Below are 27018 nucleotides of genomic sequence, written 5' to 3' on the forward strand. Positions count from 1 at the left end.
AGGGGGTGGGAGCCGGGGCTGGGGCAGGGGTGGGGAGTCCGTGCTTCGTGGGGACAGAGTCTCCGTGGGGGGGGGGGCGGACAGTTCTGGAGACAGAGGGTGGGGGTGGCGGCAGGACGGGGGAGTGTGCTTCCTGCCGCGGAGCCATACGCTGGGAAGGGAAAAGTGATGTTTCACGTTACGTGGATTTACCACAATAAAAAAATTAATGCATAAAAATCCAACGATGAACGAAATATTGACATTTTATATTTTCTTTTTTTTTAAAGATTTTATTTTTATTTATTTGACAGGCAGAGATCAGAAGTAGGCAGAGAGGCAGGCAGAGAGAGAGGAGGAAGCAGGCTCCCCGCTGAGCAGGGAGCCGGATGTGGGGCTCGATCCCAGGACCCCGGGATCATGACCTGAGCCAAAGGCAGAGGCCTTAACCCACTGAGCCACCCAGGCGCCCCGACATTTTATATTTTCTAAAGACAGGATCTGACACTGGGCTTGAGAGGCATTCCCCACACTACACCCCACTGCTCCCAGCCCTATTGGATGCCAAGGAACAGATAACACAGCGTGTCCCCCACATGTGGGAGTGTCCCTTAGCTGTGGGCAGGACCGAGGCCCCCACGCACGGCCCCAGAGACGGACCCCGAGCCCACGGCGCACAGGGAGGGAACCAGACACAGGAGGCCACACGGGGTGTGAGTCCACACATGTGACACGTCCAGACCAGCCTCCTCCACGGACGGGAAGGGGGCTCGCGGGGGCCGGGGGCTGGGGGGGGAGCTGGGGGAGGGGTTAGTGAAAGGGGAGGGGGTTGCTTTCCAGGTGATAGAATGTTCCCGAGCAGCACAGCTGGGCTGGTGGCTATGGAGTGGTCTTGAATTCGGGTTCTAGATGAGGAAACAGGCTTCTCCCATGGGGCCCTCCCTCAGGCTGCTGGTCCCTCGGGCCACCTCTGGCTGCTCCGGGAGCTTGTATCCCGTTGGCTTCACCACAGGGGAGCCCGGCCCAGGCTTCGGGGCTCATAGGCTGGCTGACCGGATTTGAGGGCGAAAGCAAGGTGACCCTTTGTGGTGTCCCCACCTCAGCTTCTCTGAGGCTCAGGGACAGGAAGCGAGCCGCCCGGGCCGCGGTGGCCAGCGGGGCAGTGGCTCTGTGCTGGAGTGGGGGCGGGGTCACCGTCTGGCCGAGGCTCAGTCCTGCGGCAAGGGTGGAGGCCGCCCCAGCCACCATCCCCCGCCGCCCTCCTCCCCTTCCCGCCACCGCCCGCCCCACGGATTGGCCCACGCCCCTGCCTCCACACACCTGTCGCCGTCCGTCTTGGGGCCACGCTCCCCGGGCTCCGTCTGTGCAGCTCACAGTGGCGGCCGTGGAGTAAGTGGGGCAGGGGGAGGCTTGGGCAGGGGACGGTCCCTTGTGTCTGGGGAGGGCATCTCTGAGGTCCACGGGGACCCCCAGCTCTTGCGACTGCCCCCCTACATGCCTAAGGGCACCTGCCCGCTGCCCGGTCGGGCCCCTCGCTCAGTGGCCTGCTCCGGCCCCAGGGAAGGGTCCCTCTTCTGACCAGAGACGTCAGAACACGCTAACGCTGGCAGCCAGGGGCGCGGGGGCCCCAAAACAGGGCTGTGGGAAGCCAGTTCAGCTGGGTTTGACCACAGGCTGCCTACGACCTCTGGCGGATGGCGCTCTGTGGAGACTCAGTTTCCCCATCTGTCCTATGGGAGCGGGGGTCGTGGGAGGAGGCTGGGGCCCCAACGCTGGGATCAGGAAGCCCCTGGGGGCCCGGGCCCCGCCCCTGCCTGTTGTGGCTGGAGTGAGGCCTGTCCCGGGGGGCTACAGCCTGAGCTTCTAGATTTAGGGGCTGGGGGCTGGGTTGCCAGGAACGGCTGGCTGGGACGGTTCAGAGACCCCGGGGCCGAAAGTCCGGGAGGGGCTGGGAGGCAGGTCGGCCTGTTTCCCTGGCCTCCGGCATTGGGTAAAAATAGTGTCTGGTCTCAGAGAACCTGAGCCGACCCTGGGGCCAAGGGTTCTGGTCTGGACCGTCTTAGTTCATCTGTGTGTGACCTTGGGTGGGTCCCAGCCCTCTCGGGGCCCCAGCAGCCTCTGCGTCCTCAGGGAGGGGTCCCAGCACAGGGAGGGGACGGGGGTAGGGGGGTGCTGGGCCACGCCCACCCCAGGGTGAATCTGCCCTGGAAAGGAGGTTCCAGGTGAAAGGACGGGCAAGGGCTGAGCTGAGAGGCAGGGATCCCCTTCATTTACGTACAAGGGGCGCCCCCAGGTCAGGCCCGGCCCACAGCAGGGGCTCAGCCAATGCAAGACACGTCTGACGCGAGATGCCTCCTCTCCAGCCGCTGCCCCCCAACTCCCAAGGATCCCAGGGGCTCAGACGTCTCCATGACGACCAGGGCCCTGCAGGAGCTGGACGGAGGCCTGGGCAGCTGCCAAGCAGGCGAGGACCTCTCCACGCTGGCCGACCCCTGCCCCGAGCAGCCCCAGGAGGACAGGGCTCGAGGTACCCGCAGGGGCTCGGGCAGGACGGAGCCCCGCCCCCGTCTACCTGCTGAGCCAGGTGGCTAACTGGCGGACCCAGGACTAAAACTCCCACGTCGGGCCAGCTCCAAGTCTGCTCCTTGGTTCCGACCCATGTCCACTAGTGCCTTGGGGGTTCTATAAGGAGCCCGAGAGATACAGGTCATGGGCCACGCAGGGCAGGATTCAAATCCTAGCTTGCCAGCGAAGTGCCGTGTGCCTTTGGGCAGGACTGCCTCCGAGCCCATTTGCTTTCTAATCTGTAGAATGGGAGGGATCCCCCACCCCTGGCCCTGCAGAGCCCCGCAGAGGGTGGGATGGGCCTGGGGAGCTCTCACAACCTTGACTCTCCCTCTTTTCCTCCAATAGCGACGCCCAGGCTGGCCGACTCTAGCAGCTGGCCCCATGTGAGTAGCCGGGGCCCTGGGGTTTCCGCCTGGGATGCCCCTGGAGTCAGGGACACGCTGCCCAGAGGGGTGGGTCTCTACAGCCCATGGGAAGGGTTCGGGTTCCCTTGGGGGAAAGAAGGGAAGGAAACACCCCGGGCCACTCGTCACTTCTCACAGGTTTCTCAAGCTGAGGGCAGCCCCCCAGCCAGTGTGGATGCCAGGCCCAAGAAGACAGAAAAGGAGCCTGTGGCCAAAGTGGCCCCAGGACCCGGGAAAGAGAGGCTGAAAGCAGGAGCAGGTAGGTTTGCAGAAGGCAGGGGTGAGGTGGGGGAGTGGGTATGGCCCAGCAAGCGGGGGGGGGGTGGGGGGTGGGGGCAGGCCCCGGGCTGGGTCCTTGGATCTGGGCGGAGGGGAACAGAGTGCAGTGGGGCTGCTGGCTGGCTTCTGTCCCCTGTCACCAGCCGTAACTAACAGGGCTGGAAGCCTCGCGAATTCGTGATAACACAGCGTGAGGCACTCCTGGTCTTCAGCCGGTACCTTCTAGAGTATCCCCCACATCCCAGGGAGGCTCTGAAGCACGCATGGCTTTATCCCCCGCCCAGGGCCGCAGGCAGGGAGGGCAGAGCCCCATGGGGTCGCGCCCAGCCCAGCCCTTGCTCCCCGCAGCGCCCAGGAGCCCCGTGCGCAGGAAGGCGCAGGCCTCGCCACCGCCGCAGCGGCTACCGCCACCCCCGGCTCCGGCCCTGAGTGACGAGCTGCCCTGGGGAAACCTGTCCCTCAACAAGTGTCTGGTGCTGGCCTCACTGGTGGCGCTGCTGGGGTCAGCCTTCCAGCTGTGCCGCGGTGAGCCTGGGCGCAGGCCCTCCCAGGGAAGCTCACGTGCCCCCAAGAGTTGGGCTGGGTACCTCCCCTCCGGAGGGGGGTCTTCTGTACCTGCCTCCCCCAGGCTGGTCCCCTTCTCCCTGGCATGGTCTCTGTGAGGGGTCCTTGGTCCCCCCCGCGCCCCACCTTGTGCACCCCCCATTCAGCCACTGACCTTGTGCGCCCTCCCTCTGTGCTGGCTCGGGGAGAAAGTGCCTCCTCCCCTGTCCCCCACCTGGGACCTTCTCCGGGGGGCCTTCCTCTCCCAGATTGTATCTCGGCGCACCCCTCTCCTCCGTGAGTGAGCAGGTCCTCACCCCTCATGGGCCTTGCCCCCCAGGACTGGCCCTATGAGCCCCCTTTGGGTGGTATGTGCCAGGGAGCTCCCACGGCCTGCGGAGAAACCGGGCCTGCCCTTTTGCAACTGGCACGAGGGAGATGTGGAGGGGAGGGGGCGCCACAGCCCCGGAGGTCAGGAGCCTTCCTCCCGAAGGCTTGGAGGGAGGGGAGACAGGACTCCAGGGTGGAGGGCTGGGCAGCGGGTTTGGTCTGCAGCTCCCCTCCCCCCGCCTGGGCTGACTCCCCTCCCCTCCAAGATGCTGTGGCTGGGGAAGCGGACGTCCCTGCACCAGTCCCTGAGCCATGGGTACCGCCCGGCGCAGTCCCGGAGCCAGCAGCAGCCCCGGTAAGCGCCTCCATTAAGTGACCGTGGGCGGCCGGGCGGGGTGGGGGGGGGCGGGAAGGGGCCTGGACCCCGCGCTGGGCAGGTGTGCGCTGACCGCAGCGCCTCGCACCACCCGCCTGGCAGCTGCAGCCGAAGCCCAAAGCCTGGGCGCCCCCATTAGGCCCGCCGGCACCCCAGGCGGAGGAGGAGGAGGAGGAGGAGGAGGAGGAGGAGGAGGAGGAGGAGGAGGCTGAGGTTCCCGGAGGACGGGAGGGTGCGGAGAGCGCTGCTGGGGAGAAGCGCGGGCACAAGGAGCCTCCGCGCAAGGAGAGGCCTCGCAAGGAGAGGCCGCCGCGGGAGGAGCGGCCGCGGAAGGAGAAGCCGCGGAAGCAGGCGAAGCCACGGGCCGCCAGGGAACCCCGAGGAGCCCTACCCCGGCGCTGGGAGGTGCGCGAAGGGGGCCACCGACACTGGGCGCAGGACTCCCGAGACTCGGGACAGAAAAGGAGACAGGCCTGGGACTCCCTGCGGCGCCCCGACGAGGCCCGGCCTCCAGGCCGCCAGAAGCACCGGGCGGGCAAGGGGCGGGACTGAGCCGGGCCCGGGTCCTGGGACCCAATACTCGGAACCCCCGCCCCTCGCCGTGCGTGGCCCCGAGGTTCCGCGAAATAAATTGAAAGTGGCAGCCCCAGGGTCGCTGGCTCCTTTGACGGGGGCAGCCTGGGCCTGGAGGGCCGAGAAGGGAGGCCCTCCAGCGGGGGGCGGGGGTGCGGGCTGGGGGCGGGAGTGGAGGCCCAGGGCGCTGGGGGAGAGCGGCCAGGTGGGGGCCCCGCCTGTCCCCACGCGCACGTACACACCAGCTGGTGCTCGCCGGTCTTTATTGGGGGTGGGGGGTGGGGGGTGAACCAGCACGGGCGGGCGCCCCGGGCCGCCCGGGGGTCACCGGCAGCCGCACTCCGTGGCCACCATGTTGGGCACGCGGTGCGCGCTGACGCGCTGCCCGGACAGGCGGATGAGCAGTTTGCCGGCGTAGGCGGTGGGCACGCAGCAGGGCGGGCGCGCCAGGGCGGCGCCGCGGGCCTGCATCTTCAGCAGCAGCACCACGTGGTTGCCGTAGCGCGGGTTGCGGTCGGACTGCGGCCAGCCGCACGCGCCCTGGCAGTTGTTGGCCTGGTACGTCTCCGGGATGAGCACGGAGCGCTCGGCGCGCAGGTCCACGCTCAGCTCGCGCAGCGCGCACGGCCCGTCCGCCCCCCCGGCCCCCGCGCTGCGCTGCGCCCGCGGCGCCCCGCTCCGCTCGCGCCCCCGCCACTCGGCGCGCAGCCCCTGCAGCGCCTTGAGCAGCAGCAGCGCGCGCAGTGGGCCGCCCGCACCCCCCGGGGCCCCGGGGCAGAGCGCGAGCAGGCGCTCCAGCAGCGGCGCGGCGGCGCGGGGCAGGCCCGGGAGCCCGCGCAGCTCGGCAGCCGCGGCCCGCAGCTCGGCGGCCACGCGGTGCGCTAGGCCCGCGGCCCAGGGCCCGGACTCGGGGCTCCGAAGCGGCGCGGCGTCCGCAGCCGCGGCCGTGGCCGTGGCGGGAGGCGGCAGCAGCAGCAGCAGCGGCTCCTCGCCATCGAGCAGGCGCTCCTGGGTCGCGGGGTCCGACAGGTTGAGGAGGCCCTGTGGGAAGCCGGCCAGCGCGCCCGGGTCCAGGGCCAGGCGCGGCGGCGAGGCCTGGGCTGGGGGCCCCCGCAGGGCCCGCACCAGGCGCGTGAGCGTCTCCAGGAAGGGGTCTGCGCTGGGCGGCGGCTCCTTGGGCCCCTGCTCCTGAGAGGGCCTGGGAGGCGGAGTTGGGAGGTGTGAGCGGTGCGAGGTCCTTCCCCTACCCGCCGCCCCCACCCCCCCCCCCCCCGCTGGACCTGCACACACCTGGGTGGCGGGAAGGGCACTTGGTCCAGGAGGCCGTGCGCGGGCACTGGAGTGGGCCCGGGCAGCGGCAGCAGGAGCAGGACGGGGGTCCTCCGCGTGAAGCAGCGCGCGTCGCGGCCGAACAGCAGCTCCTGCAGCTGGCCGGTGCTCAGGGGGGCACCTGGAAGGCCTGGCGCGACCCGGGGCGGCTCAGCGTTTGAGGAACTAGGGCGGCCCGCCCTTGCCAGGTCCCCGTCTTTGAGAGCCTACCGTCTCCTCGGGGTTGCAGGGTCAGGGTGACCCCAGGGCTGTGCCAGGCCCCCGCGGGGCGCTCCACAGCCAGCGGCAGGTAGCGCGTGTCCCGGGACCAACAGAGGTTCTGTGGAGAGGGCGGCTCAGCCCGGTTGGCGGGGGCGAGGGTGCCCGCCCTGCTCTGCCCGCTGCCCACCCAGGACACTCGGAACCGTGTTCAGCGCAGCTTAAGAACCCCACTCCCGGGGCGCCCGGGGGGCTCCACTGGCGAACCGTCTGCCTTCGGCTCAGGTCATGGTCCCAGGGGGCCAGCGTGGTGCCCCGCATCCGGCTACCTGCTCCGCGGGGGGCCTGCTTCTCCCTCTTCTCCCCCCAATAAACACGTAAATAAAATCTTAAAAAAAAAACCCAAACCCACCACCTCCATACCCTCTCCTCTGCTGGGCGAGGGCTCCTGGAGGCCCAGGAACTGCCCCATTGGGTGCCCTGGTACCTGGGTGCCTGGCAGCCTGGTCCCCGTGACAGTGACCTCAGGACCAGGCCCGGGGTACAGCACCAGCAGCGCCAGCTCCAGGGGACCGGCTCCTCCGGGTGGGGGCGCCTGGAACTTGAGGGTGACTGCTGGCTCCCAGCTCACTGTGGCCGGGACGGACAGGGAGGAGACGACACCTGAGGCCCTGGAGCCAGGCCCCTCCCCGCACCCGTCCTGCGTTCCTGCGGGGAGAGCCCCTGGCCCAACCGGGAGCCTTGGGGACCTGGCGGGAGAGGTCTGACACCCCAGCACGGGTCGCCCAGAGGAATGAGCAGCGGTGGGGGGGGGGTGAGGCTGCTCACGCTGGGCTCCCTGGGGTCTCCGCCTGGGGCTCTCATTGGGGGCAGCCCATTCCTCCAGTGGCTCCCAGGGACAGGCCAGCTCTCACAGCAGGGCTCCCTCGGCTGGACCAGCCCCCCTCCGCTGGGCTCCTTCCCTGGGAAGGGCGGGAAGGGGCAGGTCTGGGAGCCCAGCTTTAGGGATTTAGAGCCCCCACAGGAGCCCAAGGGCACCCGCCTCTGGGCCACGGGGGAAGCTGGGGCGCGGTCTGGTGTGGACACCTCCCTTCTCAGGAGACCAGGGGCAGGTCCCCTGCTCAGTGGCAGGCCACGGCCCCCCACGTACCTTCCTGCAGGTGCAGCACCGCCAGCCGCCGCCCCCCGGGCTCCCCCAGCCATGCCTGCAGCTGCTGCAGAGGGAGCAGTGCGGGCTGCCCCCCGCCGGCGGTGCAGACCCCGAACGTGGCCAGGTCGCGGGGCCCCCAGTGTGCCCGCTGCACAGCCTCGAGGAAGGCGTGCTCGTAGCCTCTCAGGGCCCCCACCACCCGAAGCGGGGCGCCGCTCCTGTCGCCGCTCTGGTCCAGGGTCACCAGGCACAGGGGGTCTTGTGGGTTCCCGGGCAACCAGTCCCAGTCTTGGTGGAAGATGAGCCCCGCCGTGCCCGGCTCTCCGGGCGAGGCAGGGGCCCCGGCTCCCCGCAGAGGCCCCGTCACCCACAGGACCAGGTCCAGCGGCCAGAGCAGCAGAGCCCGCATCCTGGCTGCCGGGAGGGCCTGGGTGGCTCTGGCTTATATGCACGAGGCCAGGCTGTTTGTGCGGGAGACGAGCCCCTATCTCCTCCTGGACTGTGACCTTGGGGACCAGTGCTTGGCGCCCCGGCACGGGCCAGGGCAGGCCGGGAAGCTCTCAAAGTCTCCTCTGTTCTGGCCACACCGCCTGTCTCCTCACGCTGATAGGAGGCGCAGCCTGTGTCCCTCTTGTCATACGTCTGTCCTTGACAAGCACCCCCCGGAGGCGGGAGTGGGACCAGGAGCAGGGGGTGTCGGCCCAGACTATCAGCAGCTCTGGAATCCGGGGACGGGGGGTGGGGTGGGGGGGGAGGCCTGGACCAGGGCAGAGAGCGATGTCCCACAGGACCGGGCAGTAGGCTCTGCTGGGGACCCCATGTCTTGGGTGTCCAGACCGCCGGGCAGGTGGGCCTGGGCAGCGCGGGTGGTCCCCCTGCTCAGCTGGGGCTCCCCGAGTGCTCGGTCACGCTGTGGGAGAGCGAGAAGCTGCAGCTCTCCCCTCCTCACTAAGGAGACCTGCTGCTGGCTGGGCCTGCCCTCACCCAGCAGCGTCCCATGGGGCACAGGGACACCAAGACGAGGACGCTGACGCCCCAACCCCCAGCGGCCCCTGCGTGCAGCGGGGCAGTGCAGGTGTTCACCCGCAGCGCGTGGCGCGCCTCTGCGCCGTCGCCCCCCAGCCGCCGACACAGCAGTCCAGTCCGGGCATTGGGGCAGACGTTTAATGAGCAGTGAGGACGCGACACGGGCCGTACACGAGGACCACACTCCGCTCCGACAGAGAACACAAGGACACACGACACAGGGCTGGCCTGGAAAAGGGGCCGCTCTTCAGTTGGCTGGGGGAGGGGGTGGAATGTTCCCAGGGCCTTCGGAGGGCAGGGGAGGCCTCAGCATGGGGGGCATGGGAGTTGGGGGATGGACCCCGGGATTTGAGGGGTGAACTCCAGGAGGCTGGGGGTGGACCCCAGGAGCTGGAGGATGGACCCCAGGAGCTGATGGGTGGACCCCAGGAGGCGGGGGGTGGACCCCAGGAGGCTGGGGGTGGATCCCTGGGGCTGGTGGGTGGACCCCAGGAGCCGGTGGGTGGACCCCAGGAGCCGGTGGGTGGACCCCAGGGGCCTGGGGGTGAACCCCAGCAGATGGGGGAGGATGGACGCCTGGAGCCGGTGGGTGGACCCCTGGGGCTGGAGGGTGGACGCCTGGAGCCGGTGGGTGGACCCCAGATGCCGGTGGGTGGACCACTGGTGCCGGGGGATGGACCCCGGGAGCTGGGGGGTGGACCCCTGGTGCCGGGGGGTGGACCCCAGACGTTGCGGGGTGGACCCCTGGTGCCGGGGGGTGGACCCCAGGAGCTGGTGGGGGCAGCTGGGGAGGGCCCGGAGGCCCCGAGGGTGCAGGCCCGCTGGGCGGCATGGGTGGCAGAGGCAGGCCTCCCGGCGGCGGTGGGGGCAAAGCCTCCGGCAGCGGCGGCCGCGGGGGCAGACCATTCATCAGGGGGGGTGGGGGTCTCTTCACTCCCGGCGGCCCCGCAGGGAGGCTGGGCGGGGCCGGCGGCTTCTCCATCTTGAAGTGGAACTGCAGAAAAAACTGGAAGGAAACGAAGAGGCTGAGTGAGGCCTTCGGGGCCCTGGGTGAAGGGACAGGCCGGCCAGGGCAGCCATCAAAGGCCCCAGACTGGCTCACCTGCTTGGTTTCGCGATTCCAGTGAGTCCAGAACTTGCCTTCGGCCTTATCGATCTCCCTGCTCGGCACCTGCGTGGGGAGGGGACAGAGGGGGCCCTTCAGGACCACCGCAGCCGACACGTCCAGGCCCGCAGGGACTTACCCCTTAACCCAGAAAAAGCCCAACTGGGACGGGATTTGGTTCTGGGGTAACAGACTAGCCGCACTACTTAGCAAGGCCGCCGCCCTGGGCAAGGAGCAGCTCGTGCTCTCATCTGCGTGGCTGAAGTTACGGGATCGGGTTATGGGATTCCTGAGCAGCCTGTCCACGAGAGCCTCTTAATGCCAGGAGCACCCGACCTCAGGACACCCAGCTCCCGACCCCCACGTCCTCTCCCACCCCTCCCAGGCAAGCGTGTGCCGAAGGAGCACCCGGGGCGCGGGCAGGAGGGCCGGGGGACCCCGCAGGCACCACCTTGAAGGCGATGGTCTCATAGGGCTCGGCGGCCATGAGCAGGTACTGCCAGCGCCGGTCAGGCGGCTCGATCCTCTGCTCATAGGCGGACATGAAGCGGTGGCGAGGCGTGACGCCCTCGGCGATCTCGGGGTAGTCGATCTGTGGGGACATGGCAGGTGGCAGCACCGCCCTGCGAGGGACACTCCCCCCACGACGGGGCTCGGGCTTCAGCTCACCTGGAAGAGGAGGCTCTGCTGGCCCATCTCCGTGTCCCTCTGCTTGGTCACTGCAACACACGAGGCTCTCAAGTCCAGGCCACCTTGTCCTACCCGAAGCCAAGGCGCCAGCGGAGTAGCCTAGCACCGCCCACGGACGGGGGGCAGGACACTGGGGGACCCGTACTTGGGTGGCTACTGCCCAGGGCCGGAGGGTCCCTGCCTGAGACCACAGGGAGAGGCGTGGGCAGTAGCCCAGGACGGCACGAGCAGGAGCTCTAGAATGGGCACGCTGTGCACAGTGAGGTCTGTACCCCAGCTGCTGGGAGGGTGCCCTCTGCACGAGAGGTCTGCGGCCAAGCTGCCAGGATCCGTGTCCCCACCTCCAGGCTGCCGTCCATACAGCTCCGAGGCACGCCACACTCACGCCCCTTCAGCCCTCAACTGTCCCCTCCTTTACTCAGGACACCAAATACCCTATTACGGCCGAAAGACGTTTAGTAGGCCCCCCCACCCCCCGCCCAAGGATTCTGTCATCCTTAGCTGCTCATGACGCAGACCTGCCCCCAGGCCTTTGCACTGCTGTGTCCTACCTCGAATACCAGTCACCGGCGCGGTTTCCACTTTTATTCGAGACACGCGCCTGAGAGCCGTTCCTCTCTTCCCTCCTACCGCCTGGGAACAAAGTCCCCTGCCTCCCGACCCAACGCTTGACCAACTTCAGGGCAGTTGACACAGGAACCCTCCTCTCCGCCCAAACGGTCCACTGAGTGAGCGGTTTCTTAATGTGGACCTTCCCCCCTCCCGAGGTCAAAGGAAAGGGACCTGTGGGCCCCTCACCCACGGCCACTCATCCCAACAAAAACTGTAAACAATCACCAGCTCCCCAAACGCCAGCGTAAGCCAAGGGAAGCCCTGACGCCGTGACTCGGCGGTCTGAGAAAGCTCTCAGGAAAGATGGGGCTCACGGTGCCAGTGGACCAGAGGGAGAGGGAGGTGAGGGAGGGCCCCCGGTCCGAAGAGAGGGGCAGTCTCCGTGGGGCTCAAGGACGGGCTGGGGGCTGGGGCCAAGGGCTCGTTCACGCCCAGCGCCAGCTGCGGGCCACAGCACACGCCTAGACAGAATCACCTTTGTAGCCGGGGCGGCCGATCTTCACAAACTTCTTCACCTCCACCTTGACCTTCTCTGGCGCCGGCTGGGCGGGGGCCTCCTTGGCCTCCTTGGCGGCTCGCCGGGCCCTGCAGGTGGGACGGATATGGCGCTGTGACCCTCCACACAGGCCGCCAAGGCCAAAGGCCCAAGTGCTGGGAGTCGTCCAACTCCCACACTGACCTTGGACTTTGTCTGAGACGCCAGGGGCGTGGGGGGTTGGCTGCGGGTCCTGGGGCTGCATGAAGTGGGGACGGGACAGGCCCGGGGCACCCTCTCTTCTCGTCACATTTCCCACTGCCCCTTACTAGGGCGTCTTACGCGAACCCCCGCTGCTTTCCTCTTGTGTCCCGGAAGCCTCACGCTCAAGCAAGCTCGGTCAGCTCAACCGCTGTGGACAGAGCTGCTCCCCCCCCCCCGCGTCCCCCCAGCAGCCCCGAGGCACGGCCGGGCTGGCCCGAGACCATCTCGCACCGACGACTCGAGGGACGCCTCGCGTGCCTCGGAGGCCGGGCCCCGGGCACTGGAAGGGGTCTGGGGCACTCACAGGTTGGTCTGATGCTTCTTCCCCTGGGTGTGCGCCAGGTAGCTCCCCTGCGGCGGGAAAAGCACACGGACAGCTCAGGACAAGGCGCGTGGGGCGGGCCAAGAGGAGCCAGCCTCCGCCCACCGGCTGCCACGGAACGGACAAGCTCTCGGGGCTTACACCGCGTGGAAGGAAGCGCACACAGAGCCCGAGAGTAAGTCTGTGAGCGTCAGAGGTCACGGCCTGTGGGACACGGCAAGTCTCGCCGCCTGCCTCGGGTGGGGGGCTCAGTGGACCTGGCCGGAGGTGGAGAGCACGAGGCACCAGCCGGCGGACAAGTGAACTTGCCCCGGAACCCTGTGCGTCTGTTCTGACCACAGCCCGGGGCACCCATCCCCAGAGAGCAGGACGGACTCTATGGATTTCTGGGCCAGTACAGGGACACTGGGCCACGACTGGGGACGTCTGTGGTCATCGTGACTGGGGGATGCTGCTCAGCAACCCCCAGAGAACGGCCCGACTCTGAGGGAGCCATGCCCAGGGGGACAGACGCTGACATACGCGACTGGCCCACTCAGCACTCCTGGTGCACAACTGAAAAGCTGCCAGGACGTGGGACAGTGTGGAGAAGAACGAACCACATCTATCCGTTACTGAATCAGGGCCACGTGAGCGCTCGTTAGACCATCACTGGGAGGACCTCGGGGTCGCTCAAAGAAGCGAGCTGCACCCACACCGACGAGTCCTCGACACCTGGGTCTGGAGCGTCCGGGGTGACGCCTGCCGTGCCTGCAGGCTGGCGCTCACGGGGATCCCCGACGGCGTTCAAGATACGTGGGCCGGACGCAGCCCTGCACGCCCTGGGCGGCGGCGGGCTCTGGGGGCGCAGACTGGGGAGCAAGCAGACCTGAGCCCCACCGCCCCCGCCACGCTCTGAGTGACACCCCAAAACGGGCAGCGCGGTGGGACAGGGATGGGAGCGGCGGGTGCTGCCGGAGCCGGGCCGGGCCGGGGAGCAGCAGGGCCCCGCCGGAGCGGAGAAGCTGCGGAGAACACACCTCGTTGTTGTGCAGCGTCAGACACAGCTTGCACTCGTACGAGCCCAGATGGTTCTTCATGAAGTACGGGTCCTGCACGGGGAGACACACTGTCAGCAGTCGTGCCCCGCGGTGAAGAGCCGAAGCCTCCCCTCTGTCCGGCCGGCAGAGAGGGCGGCTACTCTCCTCCCGGGCAGGCGTCCCGAGGACAGAGGACTAGCGGCGGCCCGCAGCCCAGGGCCCTGCAGGGTCTTCTGCCCGAGGCAGCGCTGTGGGACCAGCCGGGACCCCGCGGACACAGGCCACCTGCCAGGGTTGGGGGCCCACCGTGCTGGTTCCTGGCCCCACCTCTGGGGGCAGTTCCGGGCCTGGATGACAGCAGACGCACAACAGCACTGCTGGGCAGCTGCCTCCGGGGCTGGGACAGGGATCTGTCACCAACCGCACTGGCGTTCCAAGCACCACCGTAGAAGCCAGGTGTGGGAAGACAGAGCCAGAGGGTTACAACAAAGGCCCACGGACACCCCGGTCCGTGTGCAGGAGCTCCCAGGCCAGACAGGTGACTTTCCATAAACCCAGGCCGCAGGGGAGGCGCTTCTGGCCCCAGGCACGGAGCAGACCAGCTGGGGTTTGAACCCTAACCCACCCAGCGGCCGCGTCATCTTCCACAAGGATGGTCCTGCCTCGTCTCCTCAGGAGGCCCTTGGGGGCGGGGCTCGCCACAGGTCAGAGAGGAACCACACACTGGCTGCTGGGGGACGTGCCCAGGGCGACTCCGCCCCCAGGCCGTACTGGGTGATGTCTGGGCACCGCTGTGGTCCTCACAACTGGGACGCTACTCGGCTGCCAACAGCGCCCCAAACGTCCGGAGTGCCGAGGGGTAGACTCCGGGCTCCCCCCAGCTGTGGACGCCCAAGCGAAACGTCACCCTGTGCTGCTCACTGCTGAACCATCAAAACTCCTGTGATGCTATCACCGCCCTCGCCACTGGCAGATCTCACCGCTCCGGGAAGTTGGACAAAAGCAAACCCTTGGTGCAGTCACGGCCCCTCTGCACAGCAGGTGGTCTGTGGGGTGCCTAACTGGAGCCGCTCTAGGTCAAGTTCCCTCGACTGCAGGTCAGGACCCCAAGGCCAAGAAAGCTGGGCAGCAGGGCCAAGGGCACCAGGGACAGGGTATACGGAACTTGGCTCCGCTGACAAAAGTGGGGGGAGGGGCCCCGAGCCGGAGGGAGCCGCGGGGAGCCGCCTGCCCGCTGCCCAAGGCTCAACCCACCTTGTTGATGTCGATGGTCTCCAGGGCCAGCTGCCGGAGGCGCTCCCTGCGGTCTCGGTTGCTCTCCGAGGAGGAGGCCACGCCTCCGCTCCCGGTCTTGCCTCCGGGGCGATGCTGGAAGTCCATGGTGAGGGTGCCGGGCTTCACGCACCAACAGAGGGACCTGCAGGACCAAAGGAGAGGCCGTGAGAGCGCCGGACGGGTCAGGTGAAGACCCCCCTTTCCAGCTTCCTCTTCCCCACGTATCTTCCAGGAGACAAAGGGCCCAGGGTGGCCCAAGGACACACAAACCCGGAATAAGGACGAGCAAGGACAGGTGGCGCGTCTATGAATGTCTGCGGGGAAGGACCGGCAAGGACGCCACTGCAGCCCGAGAAGTGTAAATGCTCAGAGCCCCAACTCTCACCTCCTTCAGGAAGCCTTCCTGGACCACCCAAATGCACGGCGCACGCTCCTCCGAATCCCTTCTGCTCGTCGACGCTCACTTCTTCCGAGCTAAATTCTACCTCCGTGGCTCCCCTGTAAATTTGCTACATTTACCTACCCGCACCTTCTGCCGAATGCACAAGAGATTCAAGACCTCCCTGTGGCCAAGGCAGGCTCTCCCGGGACCTAAAGCAGACTGGTTCCAGCCCCACCACTGTGCTTCCCACGTTCTCTCAGACTTGGGTCAGACCCAACCTCCAGGAACCTCCCTCTGGCCTCCGAACACTATAGCTCTTGACTTTGCCAAACTCAGCCCCAGGCCCCTGGCTTAAACCCACAGCACCTTGTCTCCGCAGAGGTCAGCTCATGGGAACGGGGCCCGGGAGTGAGGATGACCTCACAAAGATGTCCCCATTCGAATCCCCGAAACCCAAGAGTATGGAACCATAAATGGCAAAAAGGACCTTGCAAGGACGGGCAAGTCAAGGCCCCCGAGCTGGTGGTGACCCTGGTTCCCGGGGGGCCCGGCGTCCTCACCAGGTCCTCACGAGAGGGAGGCAGAGGGCGGGGGTCCCAGAGACGGGCAGACCCGGCGCTGCCGGCGGGGAGGATGGAGGGGGCCGTGGGCCAGGAAAGGGCAGGAGCCGGGTCTCCCTGGGGTTCCGCGGGAATACAACCCTCCATTTTATACTTAGAAATAAAGTATTTAATAATTCACACGCTTATTTTAGAGAAAAAGAGAGAGACGGGACGGAGAAGCAGAAGGGCGGGAAGAGAGTCTCAAGCAGCCCCACACCGAGTGCAGAGCCTGGCACAGGGCTCGATCGTACCGCCTGGATGACGCGACCTGAGGCGAAATCAAAGAGTCCAACACTCAGCTGACTGGGCCACCCAGGCGCCCCCCTTCTATGCTTCCGACCTCCAGGACTGCACAGTAAGAAACGTGTCCTGTGAAACATGGGTTTTGTGGCGCCGGCGGCCCAGCTCCGCGGTGGGCCTGCAGCGTGGCTCAGAGCTGCCCCCAGCCCCGCAGGCATCTAGATCTCTCCCTGGTGCAGTCCTGATGCCCCTCACACCTGGGAACCTGCAAAGCGACCCCCGATGGCTGCCGAATCAGACCCGTCGCGGCACCAGACGCTTCATCACACTGTCCGCCCAGAGCCGCCAAGCTCTCATCTCGGGAGACAGAGCGTGAGACGAGCACCACCACCCGGGCGCACCCTCCGCGGGAGAACGCCGCGTCCTGAAAGGAGGAGACTCTACACCTGCGGGTCCTGGCCAGGCACACCTGTGCCCCCCCCCGCCCCCCCGGTGCTCCGCGGTTCCCACTGCCAGACTCGGCCACGGGCTCGTCGGGGGAGGCCGAGCACCCGACCTGCAGGAGACGCGCGGTTTCCAGGTGAAGTGACAGAAGCTCCCACGGGAGAGGGACAGGGACACCACCGGCCCCCTCGCCTCCACCAGCAGCACAGATGCACAGCAGGATGGGGACCTGGGAGGTCTCCCTCCCACAGCTCCCGAGTGACTTACAGACCTCGGTGGAGACGACACCCACGTCTCAAGGCCCTTACAGGAGGGCGCTGGCCTGAACAGCAGGAACTGAGCGCTTCTGGGGGTGCGAGTGTGCTCGGATCACGTCGGCAGCCAGCCGACAGGTGCACAAAGGCCCGCGCACCGTCGCCAGCGACACCACGTCAGGAGGCCTCTTCACTCGGGCCAAGGAGGCAGCTCCCAAAAGGAAGACAAAGGTAGCGCGTGCTCCCCGGTTCAGCCGAGCTCGGGGGGAACAGTCAGCTCCAGAGGTCCGGACAGAGGCGTGCCCTCCCTTCCTGTCCCCTACTGTACTGGCGACTCCAGAACACCCCACGGGCCCTGCGGGAGTGCAGGTGCCACTAGGAAGGCAACAATCCTAACAAAACCAAGAGCCTGCGCCCCCTGTGCGGTGAGGAGCCCAGTTCCTTCCTGAACAGCGGGATAAGCCCCTTGCATGCTGGGGAACAGGCACCAGGGCCTGTGCAAAGACTGATGGGCTCAGGGAGACGGAACGGCAACACTGAACTGGCGACCCAGTTAGAGGGAAACCCGTAAGCTGCCCGCTACTCGTAGCCTACTGCCCACAGCAGCCCCGTCCCCCCAGGAGAGCCCAAGCGCCCAAGAGCAGCTGCGTGGGCGGGCCGGGTTCACTGTCAGACGAACCGGCACGAAGGGCCACTCCACTGGCAGGGGCAGGGACAGTGGGAGGGAGTCAGAGTCGGGAGTGCAATGACGATGAGGCTGAAAAGAGGGAATTCCACCAAAAGCTGCCATTCCCCCACGCCCTGCCCAGAAGGTCCAGCTGGAGGCCTACAGCCCAGCCCAGGGGCACAGCAAGAGCGCCAGAGCCGGTACGGACAGAGCCAGAGCCAGACACGGACAGCTGGGGTCGGCGACCTCCCCGCGTCCTCCCGGGCTCGCTAGCTGAGATGCTGGGACCTCGCACACAGACACGCAGAATTCCACGTACCCCCCCAACTGAGCAAGTCACAGCAGCGAAGCAGAACGGCAGCCAGAGGTCAGCACGACCAGTTAAACCCAGGATGAAAACCCTTGGAAAGGGAACACAGGACCATCCCCACGGAGAGCTGAACGTGAGGGCTGGGGTCCGAGTCCAACAAGCCTTTCAGGAAGGAGAACGAAACCGGGAAACATAAAAGGCAGAACAGAACCCAGATGAGATTTCAGAGCGAGAACAGCAAGAAGCGTGGAAATCATCCAGAAACCTGGGAGCGTCCCCCCAAAGGGTCATAGCGCGGAGCTGAGCAATCTCCTCGCTCCGACGGAGACATGGTCCTGACAACGGAACAAGCACGGAAGCTCAGCCACCGGGGACACTCCCCGATTGTGGCAAGAAAGAAAACGACCAGGAGCAAAGAGTGGGCAACCGGGAGGGAGTCCGACTTCTCCCCAGAGCGCTCCGCGGGCCGCGCACCCCTTTCCCAGTTTCACGGCGGTTGCGCCCGACCTCGGTGCTGCGGGGGCACGGGAAACCAAGGCCACGAAGTCAGTCCCCGTCCCCAAGAGCCGCCGGGGGGCACCGCTGGACAGCCAGCTGAGGACAGAAGCGGACTCGGGAGCGCACGGACGGCTCCGGGAGACGGGTCGGCTGCCCCCCTGCAACCCGAGCTGAGGCCCCTGCGGGGGCGTGTCTGCGGGGACGGCGGGGACAAGAGGCGCAGGAAGCAATCCAGCTGTCTCCGACGATGACGAGTGCGGGGCGCCTGCGGGGCTCAGCCACCGAGCCCCGCGCGCGGCTCCCCGCTCGGCCGGCAGCTGTCCTCCCTCCCGCTCCCGCGCTCTCCGTAACGACAGGATCCTCCCGGCGCAGCTGAGCAGGGACACAGCGGCCGGCACGGCGGGTGCGCAGAGCGGCCAGGGAGACCAACCCCCCGCCCCAGGCCAACCGAGGAGCGACGCCGACAGGCTCGGCGCGGGCGGGGCGGCGGCAGAGCAGCGCACGCGGGACCCCCGCCCCCGCCAGCTCCCGGCGCAGAGGGGAGGAGCGAGCGCGGCGAAGCGGCCCGGCCCGGCCTGGCCCGCGCCCAGCCCCTCCTGGGGGGCCCGCAGCCAGGCCCCCCCCCCAGTGGCGGGCCCCGCGGCTCCCGCGCGCCGCGCCCCCGGCCCGACCCCGCCGGCCTCTCAACCCACGTCCGCTGCGGCCCGGGGAAGCCAGAGCCCCGGGATCGCCGCCCCCAGCCCGCGCCTCTCCTCACCCCGCGCAGTTTCCCTCTCCGCGCCCGCCGCGGCCACGAATACGTAGTGCGCATGCGCACGCGCCCCGCGCGCTAGGGAAGCACTTCCGGAGGCCAACGGGCGGGGGTGGGAGGCACGGTCTCCCGTGTGCGCATGCTCGCTCTGCCTGAAGCGCCGGAGGCGCCAGGGAAGGGGGCGGGGCTGATGAGCGCCGAACTCGAAGTGCGCGTGCGCACCAGGCCCTCAACGCCTAAGGCGCGGGGTCAGGTCTCACCGGCTCCCACTCGTCGGTAAAGGGCGCCACCAGTCGTGAGGGGACCTTCCTCTGTTCCCACCCCGGATCCAGCTTATTTCATGCTTATCTACGAGGACCGTGCGTGTCGTCTAGTATCGCGTGCGCCCCACGCGGGGTTCGCGTAACGCCGAGGCCGCCCGGGCGTCTGCGTCCCTGCAGAATGCGTGGCTCGGGGGCGCGCAAGCGCAGTGGCTGCGGCAGCGCTTCCGGGGCGGCGCTGTGCGACTTTTTTGGCGCGAGTGGGGACGGCGGCCGGGAGGGCGCGGCCCGCGCTCCGCGGAGTGGGTCCCGGCAGCGCCATGCGCTACAACGAGAAGGAGCTACAGGCGCTGTCCCGGCAGCCGGCCGAGCTGGCGGCCGAGCTGGGCATGCGGGGTCCCAAGAAAGGCAGCGGTGAGCGGGCCGGGGCGCCGGGCCGGGGCGGGCCGGGCGGCCGGGCGGGGCTGGGCGGCCGCGAGCCCGAATGAGCCCGCCCTGTGCCCGCAGTGCTGAAAAGGCGGCTTGTGAAGCTGGTGGTTAACTTCCTCTTCTACTTCCGGACGGACGAGGCCGAGGTGGGCCGGCGGGCGGGGGTCCGGAGCCGGGGGGCGGGAGCCGTGGCCCGGCGGGGGGCGGGGCCGGGGGCGGCGGTCCGGGCTGGGGGCGAGGGTCCGGTCGGGTCGGGGTCGGCGCGGGGGCGCGGGGCCGAGTCGGGGAGCGGGAGCGGGGCTGGGGCTGGGATCGGATCTGGCGCTGGGTCGGGGGCCGGGGGGCGGGGCCGAGCTGGGGCCCGGGGGCGGGGCGCGTCGGGGTCCCCGCGGAGGCCCGCCCCCACCCACGCCCTCGCCCCTCTCTGCCCGCAGCCGGTCGGAGCCCTGCTGCTGGAGCGCTGCAGAGTCACCCAGGAGGAGCCCAGCGGCTTCTCCATCAGTGAGTGCCCGGCCCCGCCCCGCCCTGCCCCTCCCGGGCCCCGCCGCCGCGTCCGTCGGCCTGGAGCGAAGTCCACTGCCTCGGGCGGCCGGAGGGCGGGCCCGGCTCCTCCCCTGGGGCACAACCCCTTTCTAGCTGCAGCCGCAATTCCGCTAGGATGGTCTCTTGCTGGGGAGCACTGCACGGTCCCGATGCCCGGCCGGGTTCTGGGTCCTGCGGAGGATTCCCCCGGGGTCGTCTTGAGAGCGGCGGAGTCGGCCGGTTTTCTGGTGTGGCGCTCAGACGAGAGAAACGTGTGCTCGCCCCGTCCCGGAGGGCACAAGTCAGACAACAGGCTGTTTGCAGGGGGGGTTCCTTGCCAGGGGACGCTTCCCCAGGACATGCTGGCTCCGGGGGGTCGCCGGCAGTCCAAGGGGCTCTTTGCCTTTGTGGAGTCATTCCTGGTGGGATCTGGGTTGGGGCACGCCTGCTCCCGGTTGACCTTCTCTAAGTAGCTGTAGCCGTAATCGTCCTGTATGCAGGCAGGGCCGCATTTTTAGGCTTTAGGGGTTAGGACTTGAACGTTCGGACTTGAGGACACAGTTCAGTCCCCAGCACGGCTGGTGAGAAGGGCTGAGCCTGGCCTTGGACTGGAGGAGGGACACGTGGGCAGGCAACAGGAAGCTGAGGCCCGTGGAGGGCTCTGGGTGGGGTCGGGGGGCAGCGAGCGGGAACGGGTGGGGTGGGGGGGCAGCGAGCGGACGGGTGGGGTGGGGGGGGCAGCGAGCGGGAACGGATGGGGGCTGCTCCCTCTGCAGGCTTCCTGGAGGACCCCGAGAGGAAGTATCACTTTGCCTGCTGCAGTGAGGAGCAGTGTCAGGAGTGGATGGGGGCTCTGCGGCGAGCCAGGTGGGGCGTGGGCCTGCCGGGGGGGGGGGGGGGTCTGGGGTTAGGGTTAGCAGGGCTCTGTGAGCATGTGCCACTTGCTTCTCCAGCTACGAGTTCATGCGGAGAAGCCTCATATTCTACAGAAACGAGATCCAGAAGATGACTGGCAAGGTGCGCGGAGGGCCTGGGGGCCAGGGGTGGGAGCCGGGTGTGGGGGCAGGGCAGGGGCCTCTGGGGCCTGGGCTCATGCTGTCCCTTCACCCACACAGGACCCCCTGGAGCAGTTCGGCATATCTGAGGAGGCCAGGTTCCAGCTGGGTGGCTTGAAGGCCTGAGTCTGGAACAAGCCCTCCCCATTCTCTCCACGCCCTGGGTTTCTTGGTCAAGCCTGGATTTCCTGCTACAGGTGCTTGGCTTAAAGACTTCAAAAGTCCAAGATTGGTGGGGGTGGGCAGGGGCGGGTTGCGGAAACCACCCAGTAACACGCCACCCCCGACCTGGACTGGTCTGGCACCTGTTGGGTGCCCCATGCTGCTACCGGGGGACAAGTGTCCACTCCTAGAAGCTGCGGCCAGCCCCTCGGGTCCATCCATCTGGGGCCTGGCAGCTGCTGAGGCTGGTGTAGCCCTCTTCTGCCCTGTGCAGGCTGAATGTACGTAGCTAGACGATGCTGTGAAGGACGTGGGGGCCGCGCCTCCCGGAGCCACTGTGAATTCTACTCCTGCCGCTGGGACAGGCCCTGGCCGACGCCTCCGGGCGCGGCAGGACGCCTTCGCTCTCAGGCCAGTGTGCTTGTTGTCTTCAAATAAAGGGACCTCTTTTCCATGGTGGGATGGTGCTGCCGTGAATGCAGGGCGGGGCTGGTGCCCCGAGGTGGTTGGAGTGAGGCAGGGCTGCTCCAGGAGGGGGACAGAGACCTAGAATCAGAGCAGGGAGAGGCACGGAGTCTGGGACTTTGCTTGGTCCATGGCCCATGGGGCCTGTGGTGCTGACTAGGCCCCAGGAGACAGCAGAAGGGTGGTCTAATTGAACCCAAAGATGACTTGTGACCCCAGTTCCTAGGCCTCTCCTTGAGTACAGGCACAACTCTGGAAAGGGTTCTGCAAATGTTAGAGTCCTAAATCAATTTGTTTAAAAAAGAAAAAAACCGTAAGAGCTATCCTGGGGGGCCTGACCTAATCAGGTGTGAGTGCAGGACGGGCTGGGCCTCCCTGAGGTGAGTGCTTGATGTGGGCCTTGGTCCCAAGACCGCCTGAAGGAGCTTGCCAGGCTCCCACTGGGTCTCTTGTCCTCCTGGCTTGGGGAGTGGGGAGCGTGGCCACCGGCCCTCACGCCTCTCCCTGCATCACAGTCAGAAAGAAATGCTGCGAGCAGACCAGGTTCAAGTGAAAACAAGTATTTTATTACAGCGTCTAGAGGTGGAAACGCAGAATGCATTGGCGTTCTTTTAGAAGAGGGTCAAGCCAGCAGCCCAGCGAGGGTCAATCCAGGCCAGCACCCCCAACTGAAACACAGTCTACCAGAAACACAAAAGCAAAGCCCCGTCAGAGTTACAAATCAAGGTCAAGAGACGTGGGAGACAAACCAGTGTGGCTGGACCGTGGGAATGAGGGCGGGCGGGGTGGGTACAGAGGGGCACGTGAGCCGTGGAGAAATCCCAGTCCGTAGCCGCAAGGCCCGGCGAGCTGCCCGGGAGGGCCGTGTTCATGGTTAGGTTTTCCTGAGCAGAGCCACCTGCGACCCGCAGACTTCCCTGAAGTGGCCCGTGGTCAGCAGCAGCCCCGGGGCTCCGTGCCCCCGCATGCCGCCTGCCTCCCACCAGGGACCATGTCTGCACATGAGCGTCTGTGCTGGGAGACTCAGTACAGCACGTCCGCAGGAGGCCCCTCGAGGTGACGTGCTGTGTGCCTGGACAGGGCTGCTCTGTTCTACCCCGGGGACTCCTGTGTGACCTCTGCCATCCACCCTGTATCTTTTCAGGGAGCCCTGTGCTCCGGATGGGGGGGGGAGCAGACACTGCCCTGTCCTGGGGGGCGGGGGTCCACAGGGGTGAGGCACAGCACCTTCATGCGCCGGGAGCACCAACCCAGAAGGGCAGGAGCCAGGGCAGTCAGTTACGGAAGGACGGGCCAGTTTCGAGAACCCATCACGAGCACCATCTTCTGCCTCAACTATTGCTCTGGGCCACCCCCAGGGCAGGCAGGAAAGCAGAGCTCTGGCAGGCCCCTGCCTGGGGGAACCAGGGAGCCCACCGACGGCCAGACCTGCGCCACACAGATCAGTCTGCTTTCAGGAGGCGGCTGTGGGCAGGAAAGGGCCCTGCGGTGGCCCTCTGGCCTGCGTGCCTCAAGGCGTCTGCCTGCCCCTCAGGAGAGTGGGGATCAGGAGGAAGCAGGGCAGGGCTGGGCCGGCCCGGTGCGCTGACCCTCCCCAGGCAGGAGCTCAGGGCCCACCCGCGATGCACAGCCCACCTCTGGGAAGAGGCAAGTTCCCGGTGTTCCTTGGTGGGTGCAAGCACCTGAGAACAGGGCTCCTACCTCACCAGCTCGGCCCTTCCTAAAGCACCCATCTTGGGGTCCAGGGCCCCCTGCCAGCACCCTTTTGAAGACTGCGCACAGACATGACACTGGTCAGACTGCTACGCTGGAGGGGCTGGAGAACCCAGCTGGCACCATCTGGAAGCATCCGGACAGCTCTCCCGGCTCTGCCCTGGCCGCCCGCCCCTCAGCACCTTCACTCCCAGGCGGGTGGGGCAGCAGCGGAGCAGCACGGTGGGCCGGAGGGCCTCAGGCAGGGCGCGGGGCGAGCACTCCGCCCCAGGAACCGCCAGCATGCGGTCGGGGGCGCAGCGCCGGCCCGGGGCCCGTGCCACTGTGCACTCGAATAAATAGAAAGGTTTTCCCCTCACTTTTTTCTTCTTTAGTTTACTGTGCATTATACAATCTAAAAATATATGAAGTCAAGTCTATGAAATTTATAAATTTTCATCACATCTCTATAAAATACTGTCACTCCTCAGCGTGACTCTCTTCTGTACAGACAGCCCAGGCCCCCGTGACTGCCCAGCGCCCGTGCCGGGAGCTCGCCGCACGCTCCGGCGGAGCGCGGGGGGAGCCCGAGCCGAGCCGAACCAAAGTAAATGCACTTGCTGCACCGGGCCCGCTGCCGCCGGGAGTCGGGTACCAGCCCTTCCTCAAGCACCACTCAGAACGGGGCCGCACACGACCGGGGAGGCTCTGACCGCGCCCGCGCCCGCGCCCGCCGGCCGTTCCTATGCCAAAGGCGCCGATGCCAGGCCCGAGCGGCCGCCAGTCTGCAGGAGCCGTTCACAGTGATGGGGCGGGGGCGGGTGCCCCCTCGGGGACAGGGCCTCTTCTGAGGAATGTCACGACAGAGCCAGCCACCCTCTGCCTGGAGACGGCCGTGCCTTTGGTATAGGAAGAGCGGCGGGAATAAATAGGGCAGGCGCCTCGCGGCCTGGTTTGGCGTTGGTCAACCTCCAGTCAGCACCAAGAGGGCGAGCGGGCCGGGGCCCGCGTGGAGATAGCACCGGGACGGCGGCCGGCGCGGCGGCGGGCAGTCCTTCGGGACGTCGGTAGGTAGGTCCTCTCACACACAGTACTTACACTTCTCAACGGGTCGCCTTACGACTTCGGTGGAGTAAAATAAGTCAGAGTTGTTTATACTTTTTAAAAAACGATAAATACTTTATCTAAAACTATCGACAGCATGAGCCGCAGCCGGGCCCCAGCGCCTCTGCGGGTCTGCACAGCGCGGATTCACAGTAGAGCCTCGTCCCCGTCTGCGGTCCGTCCTCGCCGTCCTGGGGCCGCCGGCCGGGCCGGCCTTGCATAGGTCTCGCGGTTGAGGTAGAAATCCTAGTTACCTGCGGAGACCCGCGAGGGAGGAAAAGGCAACACAGCGTCAGCATCCCACGCAGGGGAGCCCGGACCTTCCCCCAGGCCAGGGAACCAAAGCCTTCTACAGACAGACAGACGGTCGGACAGAACATGGTCGCTGCAGGCCCCGCGTCTCCTGGCGGGGACCCCTGGTGCCACGCCCCTGGTCCCCTCAGAGGCAGCAGGTCCCCGTCCTCCCCTCTCCCCACCAGGAGCCTGGACACCAAGGCCCTCCCTGGCCACATGCCAGGCCCTGCTCGCAGTCCAGCCCACGGAGACCTCCCGTGACAGCCACGGGGCAGGGGAACAGAAGGCGGTGGTCGACCACGGGCCGGGCCCAGGAGCCTGATGCCCATGAGCTTCCACACGCACACCTCGGAGCTCTTCAAAGCCAGTCCCGGCCGCACACCTTCTCTGATGGCGTGAGACCCCCCCACGCGCACCAAAGCCGCTCTGCCTTCTGGGCTTTTCCAAGAGGACTGTGGCACAGCCTGTCCCCAGACCTCAGGTAAGGCTGTCCACCGACCTGCGCCCTGACTGGGAGGCCATCAGACTCCGGCGGCCCCACGCCTGTTTGCACATAAACACCCGGCAGACGGCGGAGAACAGCCCGGCCCCAGTGCCCTATTAGCGCCCAGCTTCCTTTCCTTGAGTCCTTGGCCCCAGGGATGCCCCCAGGGACGCTAAGCAGCAGCTGGCGCCAGGCAGCCCAGCCATACCAGGGCCTCGCTCTCTAACGCCCACACGTGGCCAGCCAAAACCCCCGGAAGGCCTCATGCCAACCTTCCACCCACTTCCAAAGACGGGCCCTTCCTACGCTGCCCTGAGCCGACTCCACGCACGACCAAGCACGGGCCGCACCCCCACAAGTGGCAGGAGCTGTGCATCACGACAAGGCTGTCCCGCTGCGGCCGGCCCCACGCGGCCCTGCGCACGCTGGCTCCCGGGGCCTGCAGGCAGGGGCCGCAAGCTCGGGAGCCCGAGGCACAAGCACCGGGTTTGGACGACCCTCCACGCGCGGCCTTCTCCTAAAGCCCTAATGGTGCGTTCAGGGAGACAGGCCGCGGGGGGCCCTGGAGCAGACCAACGGCAAAGCTGAGCTCTGAGCTGTTCTGGGGGGCCCTGGTCCCCCGCAGCCACAGACATGAAGCCTGAGGGCAACGATCGCAGGCTCCATCCAGCTAGACGGGCCAGGCTACAGGCCTCCTCCACCTCCTCCCGGCCACCTCTGCTGGGCAGGGCCCCGGGCGGGCTTGCCATAAAGGGCTGGGCCGGGTGGCGGGAGCCGGCCATCCCCTGGAGCCCCACAGCGGCTGCTCAGCCGCCCGGTAGGCCAGAACGCACGGCCAGCCCTGCCCGGCCGCCCAGCTTCCCTCGCCTCCCTGCGCTCTGTCTTCCCTCGCACTCTCAGAACCAACCGTCTCCACCCAAGGCAGAACAGCCTGGGTCCCCTGGGCCCATCCACTCTCTGCGGAAGGAAGGACAGACAGTTCAGGGTCTCGTACGGGCCCCCTGGTTGGGCTCTAGCCTTACCTTACAGAATACGAACGGCTAGCTAAGCAAGGTCTTTATCTCGGCTTAACCCCCGCAAGGCGCGCGGCATACGGAGGCGGCATGCCAAGGGAAACCCACACGGCAGACGGCCCCGTGGAGCTGGCCTGCGGGATCACGGGCGCGGCCTGGGCCAGGGCCAGCCCGGGCAGGGGCTGGTGGTGCACCGTGAAGGAGGGGCGGGGGGCCTTGTGCGGGAGGGAGGCGAGCTTGATGGACAGAGAGGCGTTAGCAGGCTGCAGAGAGGCGGCAGAGGAGGCGGGTAAGAAAGCCTGGTTAGCCGGGAGGGATGCGAGGTTCTGCAGAAGCACGGGCTCAGAGTTAGCCGGGAGCAGCGCAGGGGCAGGAGGCAAGGCAGCGTTAGGGGGAGGGGGTGCGGGGAGGGCGGGCTGCCCCTGCGGGGGCGGGGGCGGGGCCTGAAAGGAAGACGCGGGGGCGCCAGCCACCGCCTGCAGCGCGGTTAAGCCCAGCGTGCCGCTGCGACACGCAGCCCCGCTGCCGAAACTGGCTCCAAACGGATGAGCGGAGGCGGAAGGCACCGCGTGGTTAAAGACACCTGCAAACAGGAGAGAAAAACTCAGCTTCAACAGGTGGGCAGTGTCCGGCCAAGCGCAGAGAGACACAACAACGGGGAAGCAGACAGCGGCCGCAGCTCCGTGGGCGTCGCAAGGGCAGGGGCAAAGCAGCAAGCAGCAGGGCGCGGGTGGCCAGGTGCGACTCCCCTGCGGGCCAGTGCCGGGCCACGCCCCCTGCGGGCACGCCCCCCGGGCTCCCAGCCCAGGACCCACCTGCGCCCAGCAAGGAGTCAGCCTCGGAGGCCCGGCCCCCCCTCCACGGTGCCCCCAC

General features: G+C 67.4%; 5 protein-coding genes across 16 annotated transcripts in view; 2 read left to right on the forward strand and 3 right to left on the reverse strand.

Moving 5' to 3' along the window:
* Positions 1-1299: 1299 nt before the first annotated feature.
* Positions 1300-5127, forward strand: JSRP1 (junctional sarcoplasmic reticulum protein 1). 6 transcript variants are annotated; one of them, XM_080827991.1, is made up of 7 exons: positions 1300-1368; positions 2343-2506; positions 2893-2930; positions 3090-3210; positions 3579-3755; positions 4370-4458; positions 4582-5127. In XM_080827991.1, the coding sequence occupies exons 2-7, from the start codon at positions 2389-2391 to the stop codon at positions 5029-5031; spliced, it is 993 nt and encodes a 330-aa protein (XP_080684117.1). In that variant the 5' UTR covers positions 1300-1368; positions 2343-2388; the 3' UTR covers positions 5032-5127. The 6 variants fall into 6 exon arrangements, with proteins under 6 accessions (XP_080684117.1, XP_080684113.1, XP_080684116.1 ...); XM_080827987.1 differs by having other exon boundaries at positions 1323-1368; positions 2273-2506; XM_080827990.1 differs by having other exon boundaries at positions 1331-1368; positions 3558-3755.
* Positions 5128-5376: 249 nt separating this feature from the next.
* AMH (anti-Mullerian hormone) lies at positions 5377-8138 on the reverse strand (the record flags this gene model as incomplete). Its single annotated transcript, XM_080825260.1, has 5 exons — positions 5377-6240; positions 6339-6502; positions 6592-6721; positions 7067-7209; positions 7730-8138. 5 exons carry the CDS (start codon positions 8136-8138, stop codon positions 5377-5379), a joined length of 1710 nt encoding a protein of 569 aa, XP_080681386.1.
* Positions 8139-8874: 736 nt separating this feature from the next.
* SF3A2 (splicing factor 3a subunit 2) lies at positions 8875-18741 on the reverse strand. Of its 3 annotated transcripts, none has more exons than XM_080820628.1 (10): positions 18672-18741; positions 14903-15015; positions 14497-14659; positions 13243-13314; positions 12206-12252; positions 11638-11747; positions 10530-10579; positions 10312-10452; positions 9858-9926; positions 8875-9761 (listed from the first exon to the last, which is right to left on the reverse strand). In XM_080820628.1, the coding sequence occupies exons 3-10, from the start codon at positions 14620-14622 to the stop codon at positions 9003-9005; spliced, it is 1374 nt and encodes a 457-aa protein (XP_080676754.1). In that variant the 5' UTR covers positions 14623-14659; positions 14903-15015; positions 18672-18741; the 3' UTR covers positions 8875-9002. The 3 variants fall into 3 exon arrangements, with proteins under 3 accessions (XP_080676754.1, XP_080676755.1, XP_080676756.1); XM_080820629.1 differs by lacking the exon at positions 18672-18741 and adding an exon at positions 15387-15576; XM_080820630.1 differs by lacking the exon at positions 14903-15015 and having other exon boundaries at positions 18672-18715.
* Positions 18742-18873: 132 nt separating this feature from the next.
* PLEKHJ1 (pleckstrin homology domain containing J1) lies at positions 18874-21550 on the forward strand. 3 transcript variants are annotated; one of them, XR_013967757.1, is made up of 7 exons: positions 18955-19339; positions 19433-19500; positions 19789-19855; positions 20653-20743; positions 20830-20893; positions 20992-21128; positions 21368-21550. XR_013967757.1 is itself a non-coding variant. In XM_080819991.1 (6 exons), the coding sequence occupies exons 1-6, from the start codon at positions 19246-19248 to the stop codon at positions 21055-21057; spliced, it is 450 nt and encodes a 149-aa protein (XP_080676117.1). In that variant the 5' UTR covers positions 18874-19245; the 3' UTR covers positions 21058-21550. The 3 variants fall into 3 exon arrangements, 1 of the variants encoding a protein (XP_080676117.1); XM_080819991.1 differs by having other exon boundaries at positions 18874-19339; positions 20992-21550; XR_013967756.1 differs by having other exon boundaries at positions 18948-19339; positions 19789-20177; positions 20992-21550.
* Positions 21551-22102: 552 nt separating this feature from the next.
* DOT1L (DOT1 like histone lysine methyltransferase) overlaps positions 22103-27018 on the reverse strand; it is a 61717-nt gene continuing 56801 nt past the window's right edge. The window contains exon 28 of one of the 3 annotated variants that reach the window (XM_080819963.1): positions 22103-24608. In XM_080819963.1, coding sequence (XP_080676089.1) covers positions 24601-24608 — 8 coding nt within the window. In that variant the 3' untranslated portion in view covers positions 22103-24600. Of the gene's footprint in view, positions 26729-27018 lie in introns of all 3 variants that reach the window. The other 2 variants (XM_080819964.1, XM_080819962.1) reach the window with 2 other exon arrangements.

Source organism: Martes martes, assembly GCF_963455335.1.
Source record: "Martes martes genome assembly, chromosome: 1".
Taxonomy (NCBI): Eukaryota; Metazoa; Chordata; class Mammalia; order Carnivora; family Mustelidae; genus Martes; species Martes martes.

Coding starts and splice junctions, on each gene's coding strand:
- JSRP1 (XM_080827986.1), top strand. CDS start 2,305: ATGCAAGACACGTCTGACGCGAGATGCCTCCTCTCCAGCCGCTGCCCC. Junction 3,000..3,089: donor GGGACACGCTGCCCAGAGGG/GTGGGTCTCTAC, acceptor CACTTCTCACAG/GTTTCTCAAGCTGAGGGCAG. Junction 4,459..4,581: donor CGGAGCCAGCAGCAGCCCCG/GTAAGCGCCTCC, acceptor CCCGCCTGGCAG/CTGCAGCCGAAGCCCAAAGC.
- SF3A2 (XM_080820628.1), bottom strand. CDS start 14,622: ATGGACTTCCAGCATCGCCCCGGAGGCAAGACCGGGAGCGGAGGCGTG. Junction 9,927..10,311: donor ATGAGACCATCGCCTTCAAG/GTGGTGCCTGCG, acceptor CTCCCCACGCAG/GTGCCGAGCAGGGAGATCGA. Junction 9,762..9,857: donor GGAATCGCGAAACCAAGCAG/GTGAGCCAGTCT, acceptor GTTTCCTTCCAG/TTTTTTCTGCAGTTCCACTT.
- PLEKHJ1 (XM_080819991.1), top strand. CDS start 19,246: ATGCGCTACAACGAGAAGGAGCTACAGGCGCTGTCCCGGCAGCCGGCC. Junction 19,340..19,432: donor GGGTCCCAAGAAAGGCAGCG/GTGAGCGGGCCG, acceptor CTGTGCCCGCAG/TGCTGAAAAGGCGGCTTGTG. Junction 19,501..19,788: donor TCCGGACGGACGAGGCCGAG/GTGGGCCGGCGG, acceptor CTCTGCCCGCAG/CCGGTCGGAGCCCTGCTGCT.